Source organism: Notamacropus eugenii, chromosome 5, assembly GCF_028372415.1.
Source record: "Notamacropus eugenii isolate mMacEug1 chromosome 5, mMacEug1.pri_v2, whole genome shotgun sequence".
NCBI lineage: Eukaryota > Metazoa > Chordata > Mammalia > Diprotodontia > Macropodidae > Notamacropus > Notamacropus eugenii.
The window spans coordinates 271633860-271659602 of record NC_092876.1 but is presented as its reverse complement, the minus strand read 5'-3'; the positions used below and the strand labels follow the sequence as shown (position 1 = coordinate 271659602).

Below are 25743 nucleotides of genomic sequence, written 5' to 3'. Positions count from 1 at the left end.
AACCAGGAGAAAGTGAGTGGCATCAGATCAGAGAGGATAGAACACAGGCCAACTGACACATTGTGACATTTGATAGTGAGAAGGCTCTGGCTGATGGAGGGGAGGTTTGAGAATGACTTTGCCCTCTGCTGTGATCATGTATATTAACTTCTTTGGTCACCATGATGGATTTTACTTTCTGGTTCTGGGATTTGGCTTTCTGGTGTTTACATAAATGTTTTTCCTCTGCCTTCTATATGGAGAGTCTTTTATATTTTGTGATTGAGAACTATGCTGGCATATTCATAGTCACGACCAGTGCTGTGAATATTGCCTTGGCGATACACCTGGACACTCTCATTTCCTGAGTAAGGTATCAAAGCTCAGTGTGACTTGAATTCCATTTCACAGCCTCCCCTTTAATACAACTTTATCCCCTTCTACTCCATACACCAGATGCCTGGCTAAGTAAGGGAGGTCCCAGAATGGTCAAAGGATCATAGATTTAGAACTGGAAGACACCTTAAGGGGCATCCATTTCAATTCCTTCATTTTACAAATGAGGAAACTGAGGTACACAGAGATTAAGTGAATTAAAATGACTCTTTTAGTTTTTCATGTCCTTGATGAGCTCTTTTCCACAACTTCCTATGTACAAGATAGCATGATGCCACCTTTATTTTTTTAATTTTAAAATATATTTTACTTTTCCCCAATTACATGTTAAAATAATTTTTCTTTTTCTTTTTAAGTTTTGAGTTCCAAATTCCATTCTTCCTTTTGCTCTCCCCTGCTGAAGATGATAAACAATCAGATATAGGTTATACATTACAATCAGAGAAAACATTTCCATATTAGTCATTTTGTACAAGAAGACTGATATAAAAGGGGGGAAATGAAAGAAAGAAAGTAAAAACTGGCATGCTTCAGTCTGTATTCAAACAATATCATTTCTTTATTTGGAGGCAGACAGTAGGTTTCTTCATTGGTCCCTTGGGATTGTCTTGGATCATTGTGTTGCTGAGAATAGCTAAATAATTCACAATTCTTCATAGAACAATATTGTTACTCTGTACAATGTTCTCCTGGTTCTATTCTCTTCATTTTGCATCAGTCCATATAAGTCTTTCCAGGTTTTTCTGAAATCATCCTGCTTGTTATTTCTTATAGCATAATAATATTTCGTTACAACCACGTACTACATCTTGTTTAGCCATTCCCCAATTGATGGGCAGGTGCCACCTTTAGCAATAAGGCTGCTCATTAGACACAATTATCAGGAATCTATGCCTACCTAACAGTGAAGGGACATTTATTTAATCTAGTTCCTTACTATTTTCAGTGATGATGTACCTTGGTTAGAGGGGCTCATCTTTATAAGACTCAGTGTGCTATGATACTCTGATTATTCCACCTTTCATCTCCTTTTAGATTACTGCATATGGTTTTATTTTCTATACCTTTGGGAAAGGTAGTCAGGAGAATATATCTCTCTATCTTTCTGTCTCTGACTCTGTCTCTGTCTGTCTCTCTCTGTCTCTCTGTCTCTCCCTCTCAAGTTTTAAGTTACTTACCAGATTTGCCTGTGCTTCTTGGAAGATAGCACACAGAGTAAACCCAAGATGTCTGAATAGTAATGAAATTCTCTGCTATTCTGGCTTCAGAACTAGTTATTTGTTGCTTCACAATTGAGCTCAATCACCCATGACTGGGAAAAATTACATTGCAATGTACTTCTTTGTGACAAATGACAATATAGCCTGTTTATATCCACCCTGGATCTTTTCCACTGACTCTTTGGTAACCTATAATTTCGGCTCTTCTAAGATTGTGTTGTTTTATGATATAGCCACATAGCATCTCTAGGAGCATATTAACGTTAAAGACAATAACTTCTGTGGCAGCAAGTAATTTGGAATCGTTGAAGTTACTGTATAATTCTTAAAATAGAAGCAACATGGTAAGGTGAATAAAATTACATGCATGGATTGGGACACCTAGGTTAGAATCCCATTTTGGATCCTTACTAACATTGCAATTTGCAATGGCAAGTCATTTCACTTCTAAAAACTTGACTTTCCTCATGTCAAAAATGGGGATAATTTTTGCACTATTTATTATATAGGACTGTTCACAGAAAGTACTTTGCAAATGTTAAAATATTATGTAAATGTGAGTTATTATCTAATATTTTAATAGATAATACTAGTGATCCCCTTATCCTGTTAATACTTTGAAATAAAAACAGAAAAGATATAGGGATTATAGGTTCACAAAGGGACAGATTTTGTAAATAATGTTTTTCAATATTTTATTGATGTTTGTTAATAATATAATGTTTATTAATGAAATCTGCTACCACCTGCCTCTATTCTCCTTCACCAAGATGCCTGTGTTTATCCAACTATTACTTTGGGAGTAGAAATGGATTGTGAAATTGTAACTATTTGTCATTGCTAGTTTTCCCTCTCACAAAACATCATCCAATGTTTCTGACATAATCAGAATACAGGGTAAGATGGAACGGTGATCTGACAATGCGGCATGTTTTATATTCTTACATTCTGTTCTTAGATCCAGTATGACCTGATCCACCCTTAAATCCAACTGTACCTTGTAACAGCAGAGGAAGGGTCAGGGTTAGAAAGAATGTGTGTTTGTATGTGTGTGTGTGTGTGTGTGTGTGTGTATGTGTAGACATGAAGGGATCACACATGATGTGACTTCACATAATGGAAGCTAATGTCTACATACAAAATACCACCACATATAAGGACTTCCTGAGTGGGTCTCAGTTATAAGATCAGTTGAAATATAAGAAAAGGAGAAAATTTACCAAAAAAATCAAGCCAGACTTAATCATCATCATTATTAGATGGTGTTTATTAATCATCAGTACCTAACATGTGTTACCATAAAATAGAGAACAATCAATAGCTCTCCAGGGAGGTTACGTTCTGAAACAAACCTATCAGTATCCACCTGTTAGAAGGGCTGTTACGTGGCTGAAATGAGATGATGTATGTAAAGTGCTATATAAAGATCAGTGATCATTTCAGTAATGGTCTAACATACGTCCTCACTTACATTTAATAGGTTTAGCGCTGTAAGTCTGAGGTGATAATAAACCCCCAAATGTTTATAGGCGAGAGGCTAGTTTCTTTGCAGTAAATGAGTGTGTTTTCTATTTAAGTATGGAACGCCACATCTTAGCATAAAAGCAAAATTGAGTATTTATTATTAGCACTTTTTAAATACAAGCCAGAAATAAATGGAATCACATATATTTGCTTTCCCTCCACTCTTCAGATCTTTAGAAAAACTATTCACAAAGGCTTATTAGTCACCGAGGATTTATTGAATGCCAATTTGGTAGAATATTGACTTGCTTCAGGAATGGGGCAAAGTAACACGTGGGCATCTCCTGCTTTGAGAAAACTGACTACGTGAATATACAAAACTTAAGAACCAATAAAACAATAATAATGACGATAATAATAATGTGTGTGCACGTGTGCGTCTGACATCCATTCTGCAGCAAAAGATAAGATTTTTTTTCACAAGAAAAAATAAAATAAAAATTAAAAAAACATTTGTTTACTTAATGTATACCATGTAAGATGAACCCCATTTAGGAAAAAATGCTAAAATCTTGGGTTTTTCACAGTCATTATTTACCTTTTGATTAGAGCCATGTTTTCGCCATTGAGCAAACTCTAATGAAATGTAAAATGTTACAAGTGGAAAGGACCTTTAAGATCCTCATGTCTAACCCCTTCCTTCTATAAATGAAGGACACAAAGATTCAAGTAAGCTAAAGTCCGTTATCAACAGCCCACTTGCTCTCTCAAATGGGATCTAGCGCCAAGGAAACATGTCTTAGGATAAAGGAGGCACAAATTTCTACTGAATTTTATTATCCCAACCTTGATTTTTATGGCCTCCCTTGGTTTCTGACACTATTCTTAGACTTTGATCCTGCTTTTCTGATGCAGTATCTTACTGACCGATGAATGTCTGATTTTTAATTTTGGATCATTTAATCTGTTCATTCCAAAATGTGGTCATATTTTAGGACTTTCCTGATCCACTGTCATAGTATCATTGATTTAAAGCTAGAAGTGATCTTACAGAGGTCTTACAACTTATCATGTTTATTTTAAAGATAAGAAAATTGAGGCCCAGAGAAGATATGTGACTTACCTAAGGTCACACAGATAGTGCAAGAACAAGAGTACAAACCTGGGTCCTTCAACTGAAATTTAGTGCTCTTTCCACTATATCATCCTTCCCTTTCCTAGGGGCTCTGACTCTCAAGCTGAAATTTCCACCTGTTAATCACTCCACCAATCTCTTGAGTATTTGGAGTATCCTGGCCCCTACCTCTTATCCAATAGGGACCCAGGGAGATATGATAATGTGTAAAAATGCTAGTCACATGAACTCATATGTAATTTATCCATCATATGTTCATGAAACAATGGGAAAAAAACATGCTAGAGGAAACAGGCTAGAAACTATGCTTTTCATTTGGTCTTCACTGTCTAATAAGGATAGCTATAAAAATCTGAGCAGTGAGGGTGGTTGTTGAATGTACTCTAAATACAGAATTAAAAGTATTGATTTGCCAAACTCCTAACAGATTGTGGAAATTAATGTTTTAGATATGTTATCATAAAGCATAAAGAAATTACAGGGATCGATTCTCCATTACCAAGTGTAATCAAAATCTCTATCACATCGCCTCCCTAAATTTGTTGTTGATTCATATGCGAATGTCCCAAGGAATATAAGATCCAGGTTCATCCTTTGGAATCTAAAAAAAAAAAAGAAGAAGAAATTAGGATATGTGTCATTTTATTAAAGGTGTGATAACACCTTTACTTTTATTTTACTTATTATTATAGCAAATCATCTGTCATTTTCCACCCAACCCACTCCTTTTTGTGCACATACCCTGTCCTAGCTCCTCTTCTCTCTACACTCTCTCAATGATCTCATTAACTCTCATGGGTTTATTCTTCTCTATGTATACACCTTCCAATCCTATATCAGCAACAACTTATTACACGGCTCTACTTGGATTTCCCATAAGCATTTCAAACTTAACATATTCAGACCAGAACTGGCTATCTTCCCAACTTCCAAGTCTTGTCCTCTTCATTACTTCTATAGAAATCACCAGCCAGTTCCTCAGGTTTACAACCTTAATATCATTCCAAAATCTTCTCTCTCACTCTGTCTCTCTCTCTCTGTCTCTCTCCCTCTCTGTCTCTCTGTCTCTCTGAATCTGTCTCTCTGTCTCTGTCTCTCTATGTCTTTCTCTGTTTCTGTCTCTCTGTCTCAGTCTTGTCTCTCTCTCTCTCTCTCTCTCTCTCTCTCTCTCTCTCTCTCTCTCTCTCTCTCTCTCTCTCTCCCTCTCTCCTCTCACATCCAATCACTTGTCAATTCTACCTCCACAACATTTTTCTCATTCATTGCCTTCTCTCCACCTCTCAACTCATCACCTCTCACCTGAACTGCCATAACAGTTACCAAATTGGTCTTATACAGCTTAGATTTGAGGAGAAAAGACATCAAAGGGTGCAAAGAAAGGATAGGTAGGATCTCAGGGACTAAAATTCTACAGGGAAGTCTACCAAAAAAGGATGTCAATAATGAAATTCTGAAGACAAACAATTCTGATGAATATAAAAGGGGGAAATTGTCTAAAGAGAATACCATAGATATAGAGAGAACTCATCAGTCAACTTAGAAATTGGAAGAGTAAGGACCTGAACACAAGTTTTCAAAATCCAGTGCTCTCTTCACTGTAGCATGAATACAAAGTGTGACATAATCCTGTAAGAACAATGTCAATAGTACTGAATCTCAGAATAAGCTGAGGCTGAAGAAAGCTGAGGAAATTTCTAAGGTTTTTTTAAAAAAACTTCTAAGATAAGGACTGAACCTGTAGAAGGAGATGCCAAGATGAAGAAACTACCTCTACTAAAGCAAGTCAACACCTTCTCTGCAATTTATAGAGAACTGATTAAATTTTTTAAGAGGTTAAGTAACACACAGGGTCACATGGCCAGCATGTATCAGAGGCAAGACTTGGACTCAAGTCTTCCTGGCCCCAAGACCAACTCTCCATCCACTCCACCATTCAATCTCTCCTTTTAATATTGTTGAAGAGGAGAGAAGAGTAATAAAGAAGGAATAAGACTGCTGCTTCAAAAAGGTGGAACAATAATGGAGATAAGGTTTCTTTTGTTCCTCTGGATTTCTCTGGCAAGAAGGATGATCTTAGGGGCAGAGTCAAGATGGTGGAGAAGAAAGACACACATACACTAGCTCTTACCCCACAGCCCATAAAATACATGTAAAGAAGAACTCTCAACAAATTCTAGAGCAGCAGAAGCCACAGAACAATGGAGTAGAGATTTCTAGCCCACAGTGACCTGAAAGACCAATGGGAAAGATCTGTTGCACCAGACTAGGAGCAGAGCCCAGCCCTGCCTTGGCCATGAGGCACCAAGAAAAGCAGATCTGAGCAGGCTTCAGGGACAGAATCTCCAACAGCAGCATAGATCCCTCAACCCACAGGTGCCAAAGGTCAGTGAGAGGGTCTTTTTGGCTGGCTGAGAAGGGAACAGGGTGTCCCCATAACTCGGGCCTCCTCAGGAGGCAGCAATAGAAGCAGCAGCGGGCCTTCCAAAGCAGGCAGTAGCCCACATCCATTGTTGAAGGTCTCATTGGAAACCCCCTGAAGGAAGTGAGCCCCGTGTGGTGGCCCTGCCCCCACCTGAGCAGCTGATCTTAATCTCACACTGAATAGCAGCCCTGCCCCCACCTAAAGCCCCTGGAGCAGCTCATCTGAATCTCAGTCCCCACTGCTTGCTTGGCAAAACTAGAGGAGAGGTGGTTGTGGAGAGAAAACTCAGAAGTCAAGTAACTGGCTGGGAAAATGCCCCAAAAAGGGAAAAAAAATAAGACCATAGAAGTTTACTTTCTTGGGGAACAGGTGTCTCCTCCATCCTTTCTGATGAGGAAGAACAAGGCATACTGTCAGAGGAAGTCAAGGCCTCTGCCTCCAGGGCCTCCAAAGGGAAGTTAAACTGGGCTCAGACAATAGAAGAGCTTGAAAAGCAAGTTAGCAGTTTACTAAAATAGAACTAAAAAAAATGCTGAGGAAAATAACAGCTTTAAAAAGAGGCTAACTCAATTGGAAAAAGAGGTCCAAAAAACCAATGAGGAGAAGGAGGCTTTAAAAAAGCAGAATTAGCCAAATGGAGGAGAAGGTTCAAAAGCTCACTGAACCAAATAATTCATTGAAAGAGAGAACTGAGTTCAGGGAAATGAATGACTATGAGATCAAGCAGTTAGTAAGCAAAACCAAAAGTTTGAAAAAATAGAAGAAAATGTGAAACATCTCATTGGAAAAACAACTGACCTGCAAAATAGATCCAGGAGAAACAATTTGAAAATTATGGGACTACCTGAAAGCCATGATCAAAAGAAGAGCCTAGATATTATCTTCCATGAAATTATCAAGGAAAACTGCCCTGATATTCTAGAACCAGAGGGCAAAATAAATATTGAAAGAATCTACCTGTCACCTCCTGAAAGAGACCTGAACAGAGAAACTCCTAGGAATACTGTGGTCAAATTTCAGAGTTCCCAGATCAAGAAGAAAATACTGCAAGCAGCTTAGAAAGAAACAATTCAAGTACTGTGGAAATACAATCAGGATAACACAGGATCTGGCACCTTCAACATTAATGGATCGAAGGGCTTGGAATGGGATATTCCAGAAGTCAAACTGAGAATGAAACCAACAATCACCTACCCAACAAATCTGAGTAAAATACCTCAAGAGAATAAATGGTCACTCAGTGTTATAGGGGATTTTCAATCATTCATATTGAGGAAAAGACCAGATCTGTATAGAAAATTTTACTTTACAATACAAGAATCAAGAGAAAGATGAAAAGGTAAACAGGAAAGAAAAATAGTAAAAGATTCTCTAAAGCTGAACTGTTTACATTACTACATGGAAAGAAAATATTTATAACCCTTGAATCTTTTCTCAGTATTTGGGTAGATGGAGAGATTGTACACACACACACACACACACACACACACACACACACACACACACATATAGACAGAGGTACAGGGTGCTTTGAATCAGAAGAGATGATATCTACATAAAATAAAATAAAAATTAAGAGGTGAAGGAGGAAAATACTGGGAAGAAAAAAGGGAGAAATGAAACAGGGCAGGCTATAACTCATAAAAAAGATAAGAAAAATCTTGTTCAGTGGAGGAGAAAAGAGAGAAGGGGAGAGGGGAAAAATGAAGCTACTCTCTCCACATGTGGCTGAAGGAGGAAATAACATGCTCACTAAATTTGATATGAAAATTTATATCACACCACTGGAAAGTAGGGGAGGAAGCAACAAGTGGGGTGAGGGGAATGATAGAAGGGAGGGAAAATGGGAGAAGGGAGTTACTAGAAATAGACACTTTCAAGAAAGGACAAGATCAATTGTGTGGGGGAGAAATAAGAGGGAACAGAGTAGGACAGAGGGCAATATAATTAGTATTACACAACATGATTATTATGAAAGTCTTTTTGCAAAACGTCACATATTTAGTCTGTATTGATTGCTTGCCTTCTCAGTGGGGTTGGGGAGGGAGGAGAGGAGGGAGAGAAGTTGGAATTCAAAGTATTAGCAACTAATGTTGAGAATTTATATTGCATATAATCAGGAAATAAGTAATGCAGGGAATGGGGTATAGAAATTTATCTTGCCCTAGAAGAAAAGAGAGAAGATGGGGATAAGGGAAAGGTGGGGTATGATAGAAGAGAGGGTACATTGAGGGAAGGAATAATCAGAATGCAAGGTATTAGGAAGCAGGGGGAGGGGAGTGATGCGGAGAAAAATTGGACATGTTACAAAGTGAAGTAAAAGCAATTAGTATTAAAACAACTGACTGAATTAATTACTGAGAATAAATCAATGACATCTTTAGTTTGGGGGAAAGAATTTTAGTCTAAACTTCCTAAAGGAAGGTAACCTCTGGTAAAATATGGCACTGATGGAAAAGTTAAGGTTTTAATGGTAAATTTCATTTTATGATTGCTATTTAATCAGGAACTAGAACATGTATAGAAAGGCATGCCACTTAAGACTTGCTCAAAAGATGTTCCTTAGCCAAAGTGAAATTATAATCATATTTGAAACCTGGTTATTGGAACTTGCCATTTTTAGATACTATGGGACTATTAAGTGACTGTTCTTCTGAGTCTAACTCCAGGTATGGATAGCAAGAAAGACAGTCTGAGCCTCCAATTCATGATGCCAGTAAGCTGGTGAGATGCTGGTATGAACTGAAAAAGGTGATCTCATGGGAAGAGTGGGAGAGTGGCTGTTCAGCCTGGTCTGAAGTAGGATTCTCCTGACTCAATTTCCCCACTGACATCCAGCAGATTTTAAGCCTGAGTGAATGCAATCTAATCCTGCCAGGAATTACCATGAAGTTGGAGAGATATTGTATCCCTGCAATGTCCCTACTCTCAGTGGCAATTTCCTATAGTCAAAAGGTTTGTAAGCTTAATACCAGATCTATTAAATTATAGAGCATTGGTAGGGGAACATCTGAGGTTAAGTCTAAAATTAGGCTATTAGGCATAGGATCTTAGACCAACAACAATAAGTTAAGGTCCTTTAATTCTTAGTAATACTGTAGAGACAATTAAGTCAAGAGCTTGTGAAGTTAGCAAACATAAATATTATTTGTGTCTCAGTTGGTTACTGTTTAAAAAAAAAGTTCTTTTGTGGTCCATTTTGTAAATGCTTTAAAAAGAAGTATCAATTGATCAAAAGTTTGAATTGTTTTATCTGTTATAAATTGTGTTAAAAATGAAAAATAAAATAAAAAATAAAAATAAAGGATGATCTTTCAATTAGAAAGTTTAAAATAAAAATAGCTAAGAGATATAATTAATATGTATTATATTATATATATAATTAATTAATAAATTAAAACCAAAGTTAAGCATAGAGATCATAAGTAAGCGCTTAGACGCCATTGATAAGTTCAGATCACCTGGCACAAATGAACTGCATTCCAGGGTACTGAAAATTGTCAGATGAGATTGCTGAGCTACCGTCAATGATACCTGCAGATCATGGGGAAGGTGAAAGGTACTAACAGATTAGACAAGGGCAGATGTCCTAATATTTTAAAAAGTGCAGAGGACAGAACTTGCAAACTCTAGTCCAATGATTTTAAATTCAATTCCTGATTAAAGGGATGGTTTGCAAACATTTAGATAAAGACGCTGTTTGAAGTAGTCAGTCAGCCTTTCAGGCCTTGTCCAACAATGGAGAAATAGTGAAATCATCTGGAGTTCTTGATCTTGGCCTTCCATGGTCCATCTTGTCTATTTAGGAATTAACTTCTTTTGTTAACGGGAGGGGGAGAGAGCGACAGAAGGAGAAACGGAGGAAGAAAGAGACTGTGAGTTTGTGTCTTTGGACATGGTAAGAGATGATGAAGAGTTATTCCACAACTAAAATATTTGATAAGACAACCCAAAAATGCCACTTGTTTTCAAACAGAAAAGAGCTAAGCCTGATCATGAATGGATTAGGGGACAGGTTAAATTATAAAGGCCACCTATATCAGACTTTTTAAACCTAACTATTTCTTTGCAGCTAGATGACAAAATTGTTAGAGTATGGAACCTGAAGTCAAGAAGACTAATCTTCCTGAGTTCAAATCCAGTCTCAGATATTTACTAGCTGTGTGACCCTGGGCAAAGCACTTCATCTTCTTTCCCTCAGTTTCCTCATCTGTAAAATGAGCTGGAGAAGGAAATGGCGATCCATTCCAGTGTCTGCCAAGAAAACCTCAAATGGGATCATGAAGAGTCAGAATGAACAACAAAAGTCCTCTTCATTGTATTTTTTTCTTTTTCTTTTATAAAAGGAACAATGAAAACTTTTGAGTTTTTCACTCTAGAGCTACAACTTTATTATTTCATACCCTCAGTAATCTGAAGGGCTCTATTTAGATACAACAATTATTCTAAAAATTATAATTCCCTCCACCTCTCATTTTCCTCTACTTTGCTTACAGGGGAAAATTATTTTCGTGGTTCCTTCAGTCTAGTTTCAAAAAGAGAAAAGTTTTAATTTTGTTTCTTTTGAAAGATACGTACCATTTTTGTAAATTTGTCTTCACAGGCCATTCTAATCTTTTCAGGGGTCAATGGACTGTTCAACGTGAAGACTCCAGAAAATCCTCTTTCTTGTCGAGCTGCAAGTATTGCATCATGCAGGGCAAAAAACACAGAGGATCCCAGGAATAATGCAGACTCGCCCAGACCCTTGGAGGAAAACAGATGCAATGGCTAAAAAAATCCAGCTTTCTTTATATTTATGTATTTCATTTATATTTAATCTCAGCATAAAGATGATCTAATAGCTGCAAAATGCTTTGCAAACCTTAAACTGCCAAACAAGTTTTAGCTATTGTATTTCTTTCTTTATAGTCCTCGTTGAGTACAAACCATTAGCATTAACATTATCTGGTATGGTGCTTCACACCTAAAGAAGAAGCATTAATTTGCTCCCAGCAGAATGTAAACTCCTTGAAGGCAAGGGAATTTTATTTTTGTGAGATTTCCTGTTTTTTTATTCCCAGTATCTACTACAATGCATCTCAGAAACATGGTTTAATAAATACTTGCTTTATCCTGAATTGAATTCCCTCCTCAAACACTTTCCAGTGAAAAAGTCATTCCTGTCCAGTGTACCTTACCTTTGATGAATACAGAGTGCGTGCAACTTCAGAAGCAGGCAAAAAGGAAACATTGAATTCAGCAGGAACATCACAGAATGAAGGGATTTTGTAATGTTCTGGCCCCCGAGTGTAGAGGATTCCTTCAGGTGAGTATTTCAGTTCCTCTAATGTATAAAGACCCACACCTTGAATAAACGCACCTTCAATCTGATGTGAAAAAGTGATAAGGAATTAATTTTTCCATGTACAGTCAAATATCATCAGGTATGTTAAAACAAATGTTCTGCAACTTTAAGATAATGTTTATTTTTAAAATATTTTAACATTTTACAGCAAACCACATACTCAGGCTATGACTCAAATAGCAACAATAAATTTAGAAGAAGGAGATCTGGGTTCTAGTCCTGACCCAGACATGAACCAGCTGTGTGATGGTAGGCTGGTCAACTTACTTTCTTGAGTCTCAGTTTCTCATTTGTAAAAATGGAAGAATTGTACTAGATGATCCCTAAGGTCCCTTCTGGTTCTGTTAATAACAATTTCTTACCTTCATATAAGTATGGGACAGGAAATAGACTCGTAATTTGATTGGTAGGAGTTCCTAGGGAGGAGAGTCCTTCTGATGGGGTACTAATGATGGACCTCTGAAAGGCCCTGAACATTCACATGTGGCCAAGGTCCCTGGCATTCACCTGGAGAACCCAGTCCTTCCCAGTTAATCTTTTCAACTGTCCTTTCCTTGTGGCCCTTGTTGGCTGCATCTGGCTCCACCCTAGATGGCCACTCCTTGATTCCATCTATACTCTTTCTCCATTATAAAGGTTCGATCTGGCCTCCAATAAAGTGCTCATATTCAGTTATCAATACAAGTGTCACAAATGCTCAGATTTCTTAAGAATCTGGCCCCATTGTCAATATAAGTGTCACAATAGCTCATATTTTTGAAATATTGCCTACCCCAACTGGTGTTCTAATAAATCTTGTTTTTGAAAGAAGTCTTGGGTCGAATTCATTCAAGGCAGAACCCGTGTCGTTTGCCCTTGAATTTCAGGGTTCCTAGCATCCCTAGACCTCAACACTTCTACCAGCAGAGGTCATTGCCTTCATTGCATCTTGAAGTCTTAGACACTTGCCTAGAGCCTTGAGTATTTAACCTATTTTTTCAGGGACAGATAGACAATAGCATATCAGAAGTAGAATCTGAACCCAGGTCTTCCAGGCTTCAAGACCAACATATTTCTACTTATTTCATGGTGAACCTTTAATAGGTTCTAAGTCAAAACTGACTTGTACCACTTCTTTCAGACTTATTATTCTTTCAGTTTGCCCTCTCCCTATCAACCCATCCAGCAGGAGCCATGGTTAATCATGCATAGGAATGCTAAACTAATCTCATCTCTTTTTCTGATAGGATTTCCAAACTGATAAATATGGGAAATGCCACTTGCATTGAATATGTCTGAATTTTGGAAAATCACTTTATAAGGTTTCTCTTGACATGCTTGTGGACAAAATGCAGAAATATGGATTGAAAAATAGTATAGTTAAGTCAGTTTGGACCTGACTGAATTAATGGAGCTAAAAGGTTGCAATTAAGGGATTGATGTCAACTTGGCAGGAAGTCTCCAGTACAGTGCAGCCTTTGATCCTGCTCTACTCAGTATTTTTGTCAGTCACTTGGAGGAAAGTATAGAGGGCATGATTATCAGATCTGAGAGGGATAACTACCATACTGCAAGTATGACATAAGATCCACAAATATTTCAATAAGTTAGAGAAATGTTCTTATCTGAGGAGATGAAAATTATTAGGTATTAGGTAAAATCCTATATGAATCCAAATATCAACTTCACAAGTATTGGATAGGGGAAATATGCTAGATGAGAGTTCATGTGAAAAATATCTAGAGGTTCCAATCAACTGCAAGACCACTAAGATCTTCCTCCTATACTGTTAATCCTTTTCTCTCTTTTGAAGAAAGTCTGGTAGAGTTGAAAGAGAACCAGACTTTGAATCAGAAATATCTGTGTTCAAATCCTACCTGAGACATAAGCTATGTGTTACTCAGCAAGTCACTTAATTAGTTAATCTCTCTAAGGCTCCGATTGGTAACCCATAAAAACTGAGGATACTCACAGCACCTACTTCAAGGGATTTTTGTTTTTTTGGTGAAGATCAAACGACATACTGTACGTACAGCCCTTTTTACCTTAAAGCCCTATGTAAGTGTTAGCTACTATTGACTTCTGTTGCTGCGTTTGGCTCAGTCTCACCCATGTTCACAGTCAGAATTTTTACTCTTGCTATTTGTTTCCTGCATCTGTTCCCTCTTCACTTACTGAATCCCTATTGATCATTTTAAAATTCTATCTCAAATGGTATCCCTTTCCATAAAGTCTCTCCAGGCCCCCTACACAATGGTAATATTTTCCATCAGACCTCATTGAGCACTCTGTTTTTAATTCTAAGATGCACTTATCCTGTAACAACCTCCAGTATTCACCAAGAAGTATCCTATTGCCACTCTCATCAGATTGATCTAATCAGGAATGAATGATAAAGAAATTTCTTTAAGCACTGACTGTATGGTCAAGCATGGTGCTAAGCACGAAAATACAAGTAATGAAACAGTCCCTGACCTCAGAGAACTTACATTCCAATGGGGGCAAACAAAAAATAAAGAAGCGCTAGGGGGAAGGGTTACATATATGTTGGTATAGTTTGGAAATGGACAAGAAATGACTCGGAAGCTTGTTTTCAGGCACATTAAGGCCAAAACAAAAACAAAAACACAACTGTTAGAGCCCAGTATCCCAGGGTTATGAAGGGGAAAAGGAGGCTAACCAGAATGTAACCAACATAGTCTGGAAATGTTTGTACATTTTTAGCTGTCTTTACAATGCTCATTCTCTCCTCTGCGTCTTCATTTACGCATTTCCTATGGCCTGTTATGCCATATCCTTTACCTAATTAACTAATAAGCCAAGCTTTAGAGCCCAATTCATACTTTACTTCAGCATACCATGATGACTTCCCATTCTCTGAATTCCATTAGTACTTTTTATGTGATAAAGGAAAGCAAGTCTGGGAGAGTTTAATATTCTTTATCAACTAATTTTATTCTTAAGAAAATGATCTAGATTAATGGTGTCAAACTCAGATAGAAATGGGGGCCACTTAACTATTTATAAAGATTTCTTTGGGCCATGTATTGACTTAGAAAATCACACCTATTTACATATTTAAAACAATTAATATATCACATTTTAAACATCATTATATACTCAGATACTATTCTCTCACTGATTCCTATGTATTAGTCTTATCTCTCCAACTAGACTCTAAGATCTATGTTCAACATTTTAGTCTTTGAGGCCTTGTGGCCAAAACATTTATCATCCTATAGACAAACTCTTGATGATTTTTAAGCTTAGTATACTTTAGAATACCCATACTTTTCTTGCCAACTGGGTACATAGTAGGTGCTTGATAAATATTTAGTGTTTGGTTGATTGGTTTTGTAGTATTATGGCCTCAGAGAACCTTACACTTCACATTCTATTTAGTGGTGGGAAATTTTTGGCCTCGAGGCCACATGTGGCTCTCCAGGTCCTCAAGTGTGGCCTTGAAGTCACAGGTTTCCCACCCCTGGATAGGTTAGTCTTTTTTCATACCCAAACTTCTTTAAAACAGCCCAAATATTTTCTGTCCTGATATGAGGTAATAGGAATAATTTTGGGCCCAGAAAGAAGAGAAATCCCCAGGACGGGGGAAGGATAGCCTTCCATAAAATTATGGCACATGAAACTAATGAGTAACTATGTCCCTGAAAAACCCCACAGCATCCTTTCACTCCAGTCGCACCTAAAGTCAAGTGTTAGAAATACAGAAAGAATGAAAAATAACAATACTTACCTGACCTATATCGAGAGCTGGGTTGATACTGTGACCAACATCCATGACAATGTCTGTTCTTATATTCTGTTAAAAAAAAAAAGATCCATGGATGCTTTTTGAAAACCAATTCTAGGCAGAGGAAAATGCTGCCTCCGGCTTGGCGCTCATTCCTGAGTGATGCCACCACATCCCCATTTCTTTCAGGAGAAAGAAGTGACAAAAGATTCTATTGAGTGAAAAGAGTTTTCAGAGTGATAGCAATAAACCAACCATCTTATTAGTTTGGCCACTATTCTCTCTGTAAGAAATAAGTAGTTAACAGAAAATATGACACGTCATAAATTATCAATTAAATAAATTGATCCTAATTCATCAAAGGACACAACATATTAGGAACAGCTTATACTTTTTTCTGTTTTCTTATACCTCTAGCACTGTAGCAAGATAGGATAAGAAATAGTATTCATATTCCTCCTGCTAATGAATCGTTTATAGAACTTAGTGTGCCACAGTAACAAGAGCAAGAAGTAGTTCATCTCTTATTCCAGGTTTTTATTTTCCTATTAGTGAAAGGGTGGAACCTCAAGGCTGAAACTGAGAAACCAGAACATCTCTACTAATCTGCAAATGAAAAGCAGTGTATGGAGGCAGTCAGCCTCTCCCAAGAGACCTGAGGATTCTCATCTGTCCTGGGAACAGGATTAGCTACAGAAATCAGTGGAAGGGAAAGTATAAAAACTGAAAGGTGCGGTGTTTGAGGGTATGTCTTTGTCTAGATCAGACATGCCCAACATGCATCTTACTATACTACTGAGATAGACCCCAGGGTGTCTGGAATGGAGGGAGGGAAAGAGACCAGAATAAAATGTAGTTTTCATCTGATTTTGATGTGTCGCTATAATAATTTTTAAAAAAGAAATGCGTAAGTAGGTTTGGTTTTCTAAGTCAGTACGGGCCCAAAGAGATCCTTAAATATATTCAAGTTTGACACAATTAATCTAGATCATCGTCTTAAGAAAATTAGTTGCTGATACAGGATTCTAAACCCTCACAGACTTGAAGCATTCACCTTACATGTTTAGCAGGGTAGAGTAAAGAAAGAGCACTGAATTAGACTTTATTATACTTGGTGCCATTTACCTTCATCTCTTCTATCCTCCCTACCCCCTTTTCAGCTTCCTTCTTCCTTTTATGTGTTTTCTTCCCCCATTAGAATATAATCCTCTGAAGAAGAGGGACAATTTTTATTTCTTGCATTTGTATAATCAACACATAGCACACTGCTTTACACATAATAAGCACCTAAAAAATGCTCATTGTCTAGACTTATTAATTGGTCTGGGGCTCAGAATATTTGGGTTCTAGTCCCAACTTTTTTCACTAACTCTTTGCGTGACCCTGACCAAGTCATGTCACTTTTCTGGAGCCTGTGTTTCCCCTTCTACAAATGAGAGGTCAAACGAGATGCTCTCTAAGCTTCCTTCCAGGTCTGGGGGTCTCTATTTTGGTGAGTGAAGTTACAAAGGACAAAGTTCTGCTGGATGCCTACAGGCCAAGGAAGTCTACAGGAGATAACCATCCAAGTGGAGGATGCGAGACAGTCCCCAAAACCTGCCATGACAGGAACATGTTCTGTTTTCAAAGGAGCAGAATCTCCTGCCCTTTGCCACAACCTAAGCATGGAAAGGGTGGCAGGTGACACCAACAGGATGAGAATCAAATGCTTATCCCAAAGAAAAATAGCACACCATGGTACAACAACAAGCAAGGAGCATTCATTCTAGTACCATCTTCTGCTAAGTAAATGACTACCCACCCAACTGAATTGCTAAGAACTACCGGGACTACTCAGGATGCTCGCCTTGGGAGAAGAGAGAGCAGTGGGAAGATTATAGCTTATTAATCAAATAGTAGTAGCTCCTATTTGTATGGTACTTGAAAGTTTACAAAGTATTTTCTTCATAATAGCCCTATGAGGGAGATAATACATGTATTATTATCCCTATTTTACAGCTGAGAGAATTGAGGATTAAAGCCATTAATTATAAAAGAGGAATCCTCCTTCTATTCTGCCCCCTCCCCTGGGTCTCTGCCCTGCCCCCTCCCTCTCTCCCCCTGCAGTCCCCCACTCGAACTTTCTGCCAATAAACAAAATTCCTGGGTATTTCTCAAATTATATTTTAGACTGGTCATAGTTTTCTTCATCATGTGAGGAAACAACCTCTTCTGGGGGAGATCATGACATTCCCATGATTGCATAGAGAATCTATATTGGGACTAATGTATATACCCAGGTCTCCTGATAAAAAGTCCAGTGTTCTTCCCACAACAATGGGTTGCCCCTCTTAAGAAAGAGTAAGGTCAACTATGACAGCAGGTCATCTAGAATTCTGTAGGCTCTGCATACAGTGAATTCCAAGCCCCCTGCTAAGACAAGTCAGCAGGGATGTTTTTGTAGAACTCCATGAATTATGTTCATAGTATGTTACAACTTTTGCCTAGGACCTTGGCAGAACTACGCACAATCTGGAAATTTGCAAGTCTAGATGATCCAGAAAACCTTCTAATCTCCTTTCTCATGGGAGAAGGGCTAGAGAAGTCAGATATATTAAGGAGAGATGAAATGTTGTGTAATGATACTTGAAGATCTCTCTAATATGTACTCCAAGTCCCAGTGATAAGCATTATGTCTGGATAGAGACCATGGAGAGTTGACCTTGCTTGAGTTTCATGGCCAGAGCCTTGAAAGCTTGGGGTTAGAGAAGCAAGGCTCATGAATCTTAAAAAAAAAAAAAAAAAAAGAATTCCATTACGATGATATATTCAGGCCACATGTTCGTGATAAACTTAGTCCTGCCCATAGTCCAAAGACATCACCATGAGAGATGCTGGGGTTGTTTTGGATCAGTGCATATCATCAAATCAGTGTATAACAGAGCCTTTGGGCTAGTGGTACATTATTCTCACATTAGCCTTGGGATTGTTTATGCCTATCCTGATAGCTTGTTCCTCTTGTCAGCTATAAGCATATCATTGTTTACAGTAATCAAGGTCATGGGCACATGTATTTCCTAAAACTGATCAGTCAACTTTTTTTTTTAACCCCAGAAGAGTTTATTTACTCACATGATGAGGAAACTTATGACTAGTTTAAAAATATCATTTGAGAAATACCCAGGAATTTTGTTTCTTGGCAGAAGGTGGAGGGAACGGGTAGAGCAAGGAAGGTGGCAGAATAGAAGGGAGACTACTCCTCTTATATAATTCATAAAACTATAAAGGTAGTACAATATTCAATGAAAAATTGTATGTGGTCCATTACCTGAGTAAAGGAAGTCACTTCTCTGACAACCAGAAAATAGAATTCTTAGCTTACACACAATAAATTTAGATTGATGGCCTGAGACTGACTCAGCAGGTCATTAAGAATGCTCTATTATTATTTTTCACATAAGAGCTTAGAATCACTGGTCACCCTGGTATGATAATACCTATACATATACTTGATAACACTTTCTGGGCTATATATTCATCAGTGGCTTAAAAATTCTTGTTTTAGTTTGTCCCTCCCAACTCTGAGATTCTGTGATTCTGACATATAAGACTCGCATCACCTGCTTCAAGGGAGGGATGGAATTCAGACTACAAATTAGGCCTAGGTTGGAGACTGTATAAGGAAGCAGTTACCTTATGATCTCCTGTCAGACAGTCGACTTCAACTTCTGAACAGGCGGTTCCATACACAAAGTAGGCAAATGGATTTCCTTCACCTTTTTCCCAGTCCATGTCAGACTCATATCCCCTGTTGGAAATATAGTTCTTTAAGTATCTTACAAGGGGTAGTTTTAACTGGGAGCATATTGTGGTAGAAAAAACATTGCACTTAAAAGTAGAAGACCAGAGTTCAGGTACTGGCTCCATCATTTACTGGACTACTAGCTGAGTAACAGTCTGTTGTTATTCAGTCATTTCAAACGTGTCTAACTCTCTGTAACATCACTTGGAGTTTTTTTGGCAGAGATCCTAGAGAGGCTTGCCATTTCCTTCTCCAGCTTATTTTACAAATGAGGAAACTGAGACAAACAGTTAAATTTACAGGCTAAGTGCTTTGCCCAGGGTCACACAGCTAGTAGGTATCTGAGGTCGGATTTGAGCTCAAGTCTTTCTTACTGTAAGCTGCACACTGTCTCTACTGTGTCACTTAATGGCCTATGTGTTGGCATATGGATCATTTTACTTGTCTGAGACTGGCTCTTAACCTCTTTTCTTCATTTGGCTCTTCAGTTTCCTCATCTGTACACTATGGATATAATACTTGGATTAACTACTTTAGAGAGTTGTTATAAGAAGACCACTTCATAACTACAAAAAATTTAAAAGTGAACCAAGATCAGTTTTTATTATAGCAAAAATTCTGGTTGAATTGTATTTCACAGCTATTGTAAGCTGTGTTTAAAACAAAAGACCTAGAGAACAACCAGACCTCTGGAAGATGCAGCAAATTGTTTAGACCACTGAAAGGCAGAAATCTTGCAAAATACCTAACCATCATTTCATTCATGCTAGTGTTTCCATGCCACTATAACCACATTCACACACACACACACACACACACACACACACACACACACACACACACACACACACACACACACCCCTCTTGTTTGGGACTCATTTCAAACCTCTATAAAAGTCTTAAACAAATGCTCTAGGTCATATGAATGTCCCTCCAAAAGTATTCCCCTCTCAAAAAGAGTTTTGACTGATCTGGGGCTTAATCTAATGTGAAAGTCTCAATACTTGCTTTTTCTGATAAATACTCAAAGCTATCCATACCTTCTGGGCCAGAGGAGTCAAACGTATGGTTCAAAACACTCTTGAATGTAGCCTGAACCAGATTAAAATGTAACTGGGAAATATTTGACAGAATATATAACAATACAATAAAGCACAGATAATGTTAATGTCTGGTTTTCTAGATCAATATATGCCCACAAGGATCCTTATATTCGATTCAAGGGTTCCCATTTCTTTCTGAGTTTAACACATTTCTGTTCTAGACTAACACTAGGCCACTAGGAGACAATTTAAGAAGCTTACATCCAAATCCCTTGGTCTCCACTGCCAAGTCCTAGCCTCCTATGACCTATCCCTGTAACACTGTAATGGCACCACTCTCTCCATCATTTTCTATCATTAATCTGGACTTCCATTTTCAGACCAGACAATCTGCGTGTGTTCCTTGTCTACCCTTTAGTATTTCAATGTCAGACACATTTTGAGATTATAGAGTAGGACAGGGACAACTAAGGTCATTAGTTTGTTAACACAAATTCTTCCCTTCTTTCTCTATGTTTACTCAAGGCTGAACATGACTCCCCAGGAATGATGAACAATTATTTTAAAGTGATAAAAAACAATCAGATGTAGCTCTCCTGCCCTCTCAGGAACTTTTGCTGGGCATTCCTGGTAAATTTTGTTTTTGTTGCAATATCATCTTTACAAATTCTCCCATGAACCCATCCAGCCATTGGTACTTTTAAATAAAAAACAGCAGCTCAATGTTAGTGCCTTATACTACTAGAAAATATAAAATACCTTTTGTCAAAATTGCAAACAGAACCAAAAGGTCCCTTGGTTCCATTATCTTTTAAAGGCATGTTTTTAAGAAACATTTTTATCTGTTTCTTTGAAATACTCTAGATTAGTCTTTATCTTTGAAATTCTTCCTGTTCTCACTTCAACAGAGATGGTACGGTCTCACTTCACATTTTAACAATTCTAGGAGAAGGTTGAAAGAGCTTTTTTACCTGAAATATCCAGTTGCTGAAAGACTAATGCTTTGATTAAAAGCTTCTTGTGCCTGCAAAAGAGGAGCATAGCTTCTTGTATGATGCAGTCCAAAAAAATGCATTTAAAAAGAAACAAAACCTAAATATAACATTTCATCTATGTTTTCATTTCTAATTTGATTCTAAATTAAGTAATACTCTTTCTAGTCAGTAACTGCTACTTCTTATTACAAATTAAATTAACAGCTTGCAATAGCATGCAGAATAATTTTCTGTTCCAATTTCAGTGCTGGCACTTTCCCTAACCTTAGAAAGTCTAAGTATTCTACATCTTAGTCTTTCAGAGCTTCAGTAGACAAAACATTTCATTGCCCTCTGACCAAACTGGTAATGATTTTTAAATTTGGAATGTTCATATACACATGGATTTTTAACTTCCTCAGTGTAGCTCACAACCCATACAAAGATAATGGAACAACCAACCCATTCTACAGCTCTTGTCCACATTCTCCCATGAGTTTGCGATGAGGCGGCAGCGGGGGGGGGGGGGGGATGGCATAGGAATTACGCCCCTTTCTCACTTTCTCCTCACATTGTAAGGGTAGCAATATTTTCCATATGGACAGCGTGTCTTTTCTTCCTATAATATAATTATCGTATTACCTCATGAATATTTTATAATGAGTTTAAAATAATTTCAAAGAATCTACAGCAGTGTTGTTGTTTCCTTTTTCCATTTTTGGGGGGAGAGAGGAGGACTAGCAATCATATTGTCAAAAAAGTAAAAGAAGATCCTTGAAGCATTTTTAAAAGCACAGAATGAATACAAGAAACTTCATACGGAAACATGAATGAGCATGACAGCTTTGAAAGCAATATTTTGAATTTGTTATGTACCTAAAAGGAAAAGTAACTTGTACATAATGGAAATTTCTGGTTTCATGTATAATTTTCATTTTCTTCTCTACTTTGTTTATAGAAATGCTTATTTACTTGGCATTTGTTTAGAATAAAAAAGTGAAAGAATCTGCTGCAGGCATTTATGGTATCTGTGAGTGTGTTTTTTGTTTCCATATTGTGGATATGTACTAATGTTAAAAAGGAAAAAGAAGAACATAAAAGCAGAATTCCATCAAATTCCCTCAGTTGCCCTGAAAATCCCCCTAGCTATAATGTGTACACAACAGACTTCAGAGACAGGACAAGGTATTCTGCTCCTTGGGCAAACTGAAAAATTCTATTCTTTGTGTACTGGCACTTGTGTCATTACTGTAACGTATGTGATGACTCACCAAAATAAATATACCCATATGCCATCAATAATGAATTTTATGACATTCAAAATTTGTACACATATCAAAGGTGATGTCAAAATGTCCCATTATATATCCCTATGGACTACACCCCGGTTAAGGTACAGCACAGGGGGAAAGAATATTTGGAATCCAAATGTGTACTTCAAAACCTGGCTCAGCAACTTGCCAACCGTGTGACCTCTAGGAAGTCACTCTCTTTAGGCCTCAGTTTCTTCATCTGTATAATAAACGGGTTGGTCAAATAATTTCTTGTGTCATACGGCATATGATGATTAGTTGAAGGAACTGGCGATGTCTGTCATGAAGAAGAGAAGTGTCAGGGGAACAACACTGCTTTGATTAAGTATTTGAAGAGATGGTGCAATGAAGAAGGGTTAGACTTGTTCTGTTTGGTAATAACCAAGTTCAATGCATGGAACTTACTAAGATGCAAAGTGAGGTTTGATGTCGGGAAAAATTCCAAATAACTAGGGTGATTCCAAAGTGGAATGGACAGCTTGCAAAGGCCATGAACCCCCATTCACTGGAGGTCTTCAAACAGAGGTTGACTGGCCACTTATCAGATACTTAGTGGTAGGGAGGGATGCTGAGGTCCCTTCCAACTCTAAGTACCTAGGTTCTGTGATGCAATAAAAGCTCACGGTTCAGGACAGGAAAATTTTACCTTAGAGTAATCCTGGGGACCTGCTCTTCTAGTTGCCAAAAATACATGGAATCTACTCATTTCCAAGAATTTTTTTTTATCACTTTAACCCTAGAATATTTGATTTTTCCACTCTCTAGGAAGCAGATGGCCCATTAAACAAAATGCTGGAGAATCTAAAAGTGATCCACTAAAGAGATCAAAATCCAACCCCAAACTTCCCTTTATTCTATTTATTTCCATTCAGTGTACCTTGGTACCACCTTTCATAACCCCTTATTAAAGCTCTTTGATTTGCAAACTTTCCTTGTGGCAAGAACTGCCTCTTCTGGGGGTGGAGCCAAGATGGCAGAGTAGAAGGACAGATCTGCTCTAGCTCTACCCCCATGGGAAGAGAAATGAGAGCAACACAAGAAAAGCAAGTCAACAGCTTGCTAAAGGAGACCCAAAAAAGTGGGGAAGAAAATAACCCCTTTAAAAACAGGCTAACTCAATTGGCAAAAGAGGTCTAAAAATCCAATGAGGAGAAGAATGCTTTAAAAAGCAGAATTAGCAAAATGGAAAAGAAGGTTCAAAAGCTCACTGAAGAAAACAGTTCTTTAAAAATTAGGATGGAGTAGGTGGAAGCTAATGATTTTATGAGAAACCAAGAAATTATAAAACAAAACCAAAAGAATGAAAAAATAGAAGACAATGTGAAATACGTCATTGGAAAAACAACTGATATGGAAAATAGATCCAGGAGAGACCATTTAAAAATTATGGGACTACCTGAAACCCATGACCAAAAACAGAGCCTAGACATCATCTTTCATGAAATTATCAAGGAAAACTGCACTGATATTCTAGAACCAGAGAGTAAAATAAATATTGAAAGAATCCACCAATCACCTCCAGAAAGAGATCCACAAAGAAAAACTCCTAGGAATATTGTAGCCAGATTCTAGAGTTCCCAGGTCAAGGAGAAAACATTTTAAGCAGTCAGAAAAAAACAATTCAAGTATTGTGGAAATATAATCAAGATAACACAAGATCTAGCAGTTTCTACATTAAGGAATGTCAGGGCTTGGAATGTGATATTCCAGAAATCAATTAAAACCAAGAATCACCTACCCAGCAAAACTGAGTATAACACTTCAGGGGAAAAAATGGTCATTCAGTGAAATAGAGGACTTTCAAGCATTCTTGATGAAAAGACCAGAGCTGAATAGACAATTTGACTTTCAAACACAAGAATCAAGAGAAGCATGGAAAGGTAAACAGGAAAAAAAAGCATAAGGGACTCACTAAAGTTGAACTGTTTACATTCCTACATGGAAGGATAATATTTGTAACTTGAGACTTTTCTCAGTATTTAGGTTATTGGAGGGATTAGGGCACAGGGTGAGTTAAATAGGAAGGGATGATATCTAAAAAAATAAAATTAGGGGATGAGAGAGGAATATATTGGGAGGAGAAAGGGAGAAATGGCATGGGGCAAATTATCTCTCATAAAAGAGGCAAGAAAAGCTTTTTCAATGGAGGGGAAAAGGGGAGAGGTGAGAGGGAAAAAGTGAAGCTTACTCTCATCACATTTGGATTAAGGAGGGAATTTGGTATGGTACTCAATTTGCTGTGAAAATCTCTTACACTACAAGAAAGTAAGGGTGAAGGAGGGATGATAGAAGGGAAGGTAAATGGGAGGATGGGGTAATTAGAAGCAAACACTTGGGGAAAGACAAGGTCAAAAAAGAATAGAATAAATGGGAGGCAGGATAGAATGGAGGGAAATATAGTTAGTCTTTCACAACATGACTATTACGGAAGTCTTTTGCATAACTACACATGTATAGCCTATATTGAATTGCTTGCCTTCTCAGTGGGGATGGGTGGGGAGGGAGGAAGGGAGATAAGTTAGAACTCAAAGTTTTAAAAACAAATCTTAAAAACTGTTTTTACATGCAACTGGGAAATAAAATACACAGTTAATGGGGTACAGAAATCAATTTCCCTTACAAGAAAATGGAGGGGATGGGGATAATGGAAGGGAGGCATGTGATAGAAGGGAAGGCAGATTAGGGGAAGGGGTAATAAGAATGCATGGTGTCTGGGGTGGGGGAGGGGAGAGATGGGGAGAAAATTTGAAACTCAAAATCTTGGGGAAATGAATGCTGAAAAGTAAAAATAAATTAATTTAAAAATTTTAAAAAAGAACTTCCTCTTATTCTTTCACATGAAAAAATCTTACCCAGTCCATCCATGTGCCATGAGGGTTTTTGCTAATGATGGGTTCCAGACGTTTTCTAAGAATTTGACAAGCATCCTATAATTGATGGGA

The 25743-nt window shown here is 37.7% G+C and overlaps 1 protein-coding gene across 3 annotated transcripts in view; it reads right to left on the bottom strand.

Moving 5' to 3' along the window:
* Positions 1-3194: 3194 nt before the first annotated feature.
* LOC140506070 (aldehyde oxidase-like) overlaps positions 3195-25743 on the bottom strand; it is a 92711-nt gene continuing 70162 nt past the window's right edge. For 2 of the 3 annotated variants that reach the window (XM_072612829.1, XM_072612828.1), the window contains 7 exons: positions 25654-25728; positions 21486-21538; positions 19363-19477; positions 15694-15759; positions 11797-11985; positions 11195-11362; positions 3195-4795 (listed from right to left, as the gene is read on the bottom strand). In XM_072612829.1, coding sequence (XP_072468930.1) covers positions 4745-4795; positions 11195-11362; positions 11797-11985; positions 15694-15759; positions 19363-19477; positions 21486-21538; positions 25654-25728 — 717 coding nt within the window. In that variant the 3' untranslated portion in view covers positions 3195-4744. The remainder of the gene's footprint in view (positions 4796-11194; positions 11363-11796; positions 11986-15693; positions 15760-19362; positions 19478-21485; positions 21539-25653; positions 25729-25743) is intronic. The other variant, XM_072612830.1, reaches the window with a different exon arrangement.